The sequence below is a fragment of the Chrysochloris asiatica genome, unplaced genomic scaffold (assembly GCF_000296735.1).
Source record: "Chrysochloris asiatica unplaced genomic scaffold, ChrAsi1.0 scaffold00040, whole genome shotgun sequence".
NCBI classification, from domain to species: domain Eukaryota; kingdom Metazoa; phylum Chordata; class Mammalia; order Afrosoricida; family Chrysochloridae; genus Chrysochloris; species Chrysochloris asiatica.
In genome coordinates, this window is record NW_006408558.1 from 11922986 (window position 1) to 11929249 (window position 6264).

Consider the following 6264-nt stretch of genomic DNA (forward strand, 5'->3'; position numbering starts at 1 on the left):
TCCCTTCAGCCCTCTCCTACTCTTTCCCGTGATAAAAAAAACAGAACAAAAAGGAAACAGATATTAAAAGTTCAGGGTCTCCCCTTGGGCTGAGTATCTGTGTGCATGCATGGCAGAAGAACCCACCAGCGGTAAGGATGGGGGGTGGCCACTCGGCTCAGGCTCTCCCTCTAGTCACCAGAATGGAGGTGGGCAAACAATGAGCAAGCCAATTACCAGATACCAAAGAAAAAAGGAAAATCAGAACAAAGCAAAACTGTCAAAGTATATTGTCCACCGTTACCCCCAAGGTTCCTGCGGTGTTTTCCTGTGGTGTTTCTGCTCCCCCTGTTTTGTCTTGCCACTTGATCTCACCCAGGATGTCAGCTCAGGCCTCCGAGCCTGGCCTGGCAGATTCAAAAGTATGCAATTTTTAACTTCAGCTCCAAACTCCACAAGCTATAAGCCTTCAAACCTTTAAAATATTCCTATCTCTGTGGTTCCGAGTTTTGGAGCTCTGCCCTGGATATGCTTTTCCTGGTATTCTGTGTTATTGCTGACGGCGAGCTTCACTGTACCTCCACCCTAGCTGCCATTAAGCCCCACCTCCTATTTTTTATTTATTTATTTTTAATGTTTTATTGTGAATTATGTGATAGTTTACATGGGAGAACATTAGTTTTACATTCATCCTATTGTATTTCATTGCTATTGTTACAATCCCCTCCATGCATCATCAACCAACCAAAGGGTATACACTACAAGCCTGCCCCCTGGTCATCAGTACACAGCCCCTCTCCCTCTCTATGTCTAAAGTCCCCAACTGCTCCATCGCTCCACGTCATTGTCTCTGCCTCCATCTCAGGCATCACTGCTTCTCTGGGTAAGGTCCCACTCTCAGCTCTTCTCCCTTTATAATTATTATTATTATTAACAAATGTTGTATGAAGTTTACTCCAATGGAATTTCTCAGAAAACTAATGTACTTCCCATTAAGAGAATCATATATATTGAAAAGATATAGTCACTGATGGACTTGAGCTCCCACTTTAAGGTTCACAGCCTAACCACAGGCCAAGTAATTCTTACACTGTGGCCCCCTTCCATACTTATCTTCATAACAGCATCACTGAAGTCTCAGTGCTATAGTGAAATACACTGAACAAATGAGATGGTAACCAGCTATCAGAAGAATAATGTCAGGGGTATTAACATCTTGTTCCCAAACAAGTAAATATCTTTAAAAAGTTGGAAATTGCAGGAGTCCAGCTCTCGTGGGTTCGAGGGACATGAGAGGAGACATGGAGTGGGCAAAAAATGAAAGCAATTGAGAGCCTTTGTTTGGTTGGCTGAAGGGGTTCTCTTTCTCTGTCTGCTTGTTGTTCTTCTCCTTTTGGCCCGACTCAGCAAGTCCTTATTTTTTATACTTACAATCATACAATGCATAATGATTTGATACTTTGATTTTCCCTTGAATTATTACATATTTGTAATTGTAACATTCTTTTACCCTGTGATTACAGAACCTTAACAAAAGTATTTCTATGGTGTCCAACCTGAGCTTTCCAACATCCTGTTCTTTTCTAACCATTAAGCATTCTTCTCTCAACATTATCTCCTCTCCTAGATTGTTTCTTCTTATTCCCTCTGAAAGATCAAGTTAAACTTTACACCAATTATTTCCACTTATCAGACCTCTGATTGCATCCTCTTAGTAACATAAGTTTCTATTAATCGTCAATGCCTACACCATTTTATTGTTTCTACTGGCTAATTGTCAATTTTCTATCCTACATATTGTGCTACTATTTTCTATAACAAAAGAATTACTAACATCTACTCAATTATCTTGTTCTTCTGATGTTTTCAGTAAATTGCTGAACCACAGTGTTCCTATGTTTCTTTTCTTTTAAGGCTGTGAGGCATGTTAAGAAAAAGGCCCAATCTGACCAATACTTGCAGGAAGGGTAGATTATTAAGTTTTGACCACCTTTCACTTATGCTCACTATTCTCTGCCTATTTACATAGGTGCCTGTATGTAATAGTGGGGGTTTGTGGGTTCTGGTTGGTAATTGATTGTGGTGTGGTCTGTAGGGGTTGGTCAGCTTCACTTTAGTTTGTTATCTGCTTTTGTGATCTCATAAATGCAGTTACTTTGTACTTAGGTTGTCTGTGAGTGGGAGTGGCACATACAATTCCCTTTGAATTCAATCCACCGAAGCTGAAAGCAATTGTTGCCAGGCTAATTTTTCCTCAGATTTGTAGAACTCACAGTGAAAGGCTGTGAATATGGCCATATTATATATATTTTACAAGTAAATTCAAAGTTACCCTAAAGAGAAGATAGAAATCAACTTCTGAGAACTATCAGCCTGGCATGATATCTCTCTTTTCTGCTGGGACCGTGTTAAATAGCAGAAGTGAAGCTGTTTCCCGCATTCAAGCCAATTCCTGCATTCAAGTCGTTCCCCACAGGAAATAGAAATACCGTATGACCCAGTAACCCCTTGACTTAGTATATATCCTAGAGAAATAAGAGCCAGGACACAAATAGATACGTGCACACCATGTTCATTGCAGCACTGTTCACAATAGCATAAAGATGGAAAAAAGCGATCTGCTTTTCAATGGAAGAATGGATAAAACACCTATGATACATACACGCAACAGAATGCTATGCAACATTAAAGAAGTGATCAATCCATGAAACACCTTATAACATGGACGAACCTGGAGGACATTATGCTGAGTGAAATTGTTGTTGTTAAGTGCTGTTGAGTCAGTTCCAACTCATATCAACCCTGTATAGAGTTTCTGAGGAGTGGCTGGTGAGCTTGAACTGCTGACCTTGCGGTTCAAATCAACATTGCAGTCCAGCGCGTTAAGCCGTAGCCCCACATCAGGTCTCCTGAATTAAATTAGCCAATCATAATAGGATGAACTTTTTATGAGACCACTTTTGTAAACAAGACAAGAAAAAATTTTCACACTAAAGTAAATATTCTTTGATAGGTGGAGGAGAAAGAAGAGTAAAAACAAAACAAAATAAAATAAGCAGCTATGCAAAGGAGCCATCAACCAGCCTGTTTAGAAAAAAGCACACCAGCCTAAATGTGATCAAAGGATTTTAAATGTAATCCATGATGCAGCAGAAGGTACTCAATTAAAATCCAAAGTACTTGGTTTGTCAAAGGGTGTGATCAACAGGGGAAGCCCTAATTCCACTTTGAATCTTGAAATAAATTCAGGTGCCCTCTGAGTTCTTTGTTACTTCCCCAATGTTTGCTGCCCATTAAACCAGCAATGTAGCTATAATTAGACAAGTACATGGCATGAACAAGAAGGGGCAGTTTGCCCTCAGGAAGAGTGTGGTTGGAAGTAGATTAACTGGCATACAGAAAGGTGCTCACACAAAGAGCTAGGGAACTTGCTGGGGGCACTTACCAATAGTAGTCAATCAAATGCATGTTACCTAATTTCACTGAAAGGTTGGGATACTGATGTTGTCTTGCAGTCACCTTGTGGCTATGACTCTAGGATACATGATCATGACTCATACCCTGACCAGCACATATCCAGGTAATTGAATCAATCCTGTACCCTATTTTAACCTGCAGTTGTGTACATATCCCAGTCCTGGTCCTTTCCCCAACTGTGACAATTATGAATTGATCTTCCACCAGTCATCATTTTGTGATGATTTTCTTTGTTTTCTATCATATATAATGAACTTCATGACTGTGAGTCATGTACTGTGTGCATGCTTATGGTTCCCCTCAATCAGATGATTATGTTTATTTTGTCTTTGTTCTGTTTAACACTTAATAAAAGAGGGAGAGGGAGGGAAAGTGAGAAGAAAAAGGGGAATGAGAGGAAGAGAGAGAAAGATAAGAATGATCATATTGCTAAAAATGGAGACGAAGGGATGTAGGGTCAAGAGGGACAGCCTCAGTTTCAATATAGTCACCCAGCAGTCTCCAGGCAATGCTTTGTTGCAGTCTACGTGTTAAGGACTCGCTGTGTATTATTTGCATTAACTTTCAAAGCAGTCCTGCTTTACACACACGTTTTGATGAGGGAAAGAGATAGGAGATTAGATTGTTGTTGTTGTTAAGTGCCATCGAGTCGGTACTGACTCATAGTGACCTTATGCACAGCAGAACAAAACACTGCCTGATCCTGGACCAACCTCATTACTGTTGCCACGCTTGAGTCCATCGATGCTGCCACTTAGCCAATCCATCTTATTGGTGGTCTCCCTCTTTTTCTCTGACCCTCCATCTTACCAAACAAGATATCCTTTTCCAGCAACTGTTCCCTCCTGACGATATGTCCAAAGTATGAGAGATGAAGTTTGGCCATCTTGGCCTCCAAGGAGCACTCTGACTGTACTTCCTCTGGAATGGATCTATTGATTCTTTTGGCAGCCTATGGCACTTTCAATATAAACTAGATATCACAAAAAGAAGGAAGCAGATCATGAGGTCAAAATGGAAATATCAGAGAGTGTATTAGTTTTTTACACTGAGTAATGAATGACCAGACATGTTGGTGCTGAAAACAGCTCCCACTTATGAACTCACAGCTCAGTAACTCATTTGTCCGACATGGCTGGGTTCTACACTCAGGGTCTAATGAGGCTGAAACCAAGGTGTTGGCCAGGTTGTATTCTAATCGGGATCTTGGGTTCTTCTTGCACATTCATGTGGTTGGGCAGAATTTAGTGCCTTACGGTTGTAGGGCTGAGGTCCCCATTTCCTTGATGACTTTCAGTGTGGACCACTTTTACTTTCTAGGGGCTACCAGTATTCCTTGCCATATGACACCCCCTATTGTCACAGCCAGTGACAGAGAATCTCTCCAAGATGGAATCTTTTATGCTTTGAATCTCTTTCACCAGATACAGCCTGTCCCTTTTGAAGACTCAACTGGTTAGATCAGACACACTGAAGATAATAATCTCTCCATCTTAAAGTCAACTGATTAGGACCACCATTATAAATTCCTTCAGAGCAGCACCTAGATTAATGTTTGAGTAATGTGGGGTCTTCAAAGACATCTTATATTTCTGCTTAAATGAAAGGAGCACTGTGGTGATGTCTCAATGATTTCCTTCAATCATCACCAGAATTTGGGGGACACATGGAGTAAACCTCAAATTAGGAGCTTGGCAATCCTGGGTACCAGTTTCAGTCCTAGAAAGCACACCTGTACTGATGTAGTCCTTTTTCTCTTCTGTCCCCACCCATTACAGTACAGAAGGTGACTTCTGGACCCTGACTTCATGTACCTATTCTCTAATTCTAGATTTGGGAACAGTAAAGTCAATGAGAGATGTAGTGGCCTAAGATCTACATACTGGACAATGGGGCCTAGGACTGAAACTCTGCTGTATGGATTCTAAACCCAGCACATAACTCTAGTTCAGGCAACCCCAAATGTTTCCTTGCCCAGACTCAAGGGCCATCAAAGTATAATTGGAAGCCTTTGAGCAGAGACAGGTGAAGGGTGAATAGTGTATGGGTCATTATGTACCTGTTGATTGAACATGGGGTTCCAGGAAATGAAATATATCATAATACAGAGGAATAGGATAAAATAAAGAACCACATCAGAAGCAGTCTTGTTAAAAGTGGAAGGAGTATTTTTTATTGAATTGAAATTCAGTTTGATGTTAACAGCAAAAGACAGAAACCAACAGGAAGGAAGGTTCCTGCTGGAAAGAACTGAGTTCAGAGAAGTACCTGAGTCAGAAGTTGTGGCTTCTTCTGAGAAGCCAAGTTGCAGGTGTTCTGGGTCAATCACTGGAGACCCAAGGCCTGAACCAAGGTCAGGCAGAAAATGTCTATCACCAAAGTAAGAGACATCTGACAGCAGAAAGCAGGCACCTACGACCCTCCAGGGCATCTCTACGGATTGGAATGCAAACTTTTTCAAGGATAGAAAAGGGCCCACATATTGCTGCTACATGTGCTGGGCACAAGGAAAATGCAGGAGAGAGGCTGCCTGGAGCAAGAGGTGGAAAGGGGCATGAAGAAACCAGAATCCCCCACCCCCACCCTGTGGTCGTTGGTAGGGCCCTCATATCAGATCTTGCACTGGCAGCAAATGGGGACACAGCAGCTGGACTGGCAGCAGGACTGTCCACAGCCTGAAGAGCAACAGCAGGGTTTGCAGCAGCTGGACTGGCAGCAGCTGGGCTTGCAACAGCTGGATGGGCAGCAGGACTGTCCACAGCCTGAAGAACAGCAAGGTTTGCAGCAGCTGGACTGGCAGCAGGACTG

General features: G+C 41.9%; 1 protein-coding gene across 1 annotated transcript in view; it reads left to right on the forward strand.

Moving 5' to 3' along the window:
* The first annotated feature begins 5968 nt into the window (after positions 1 to 5968).
* LOC102830191 (keratin-associated protein 5-4-like) overlaps positions 5969 to 6264 on the forward strand; it is an 8375-nt gene continuing 8079 nt past the window's right edge. The window contains exon 1 of the mRNA XM_006861022.1: positions 5969 to 6233. Coding sequence (XP_006861084.1) covers positions 5969 to 6233 — 265 coding nt within the window. The remainder of the gene's footprint in view (positions 6234 to 6264) is intronic.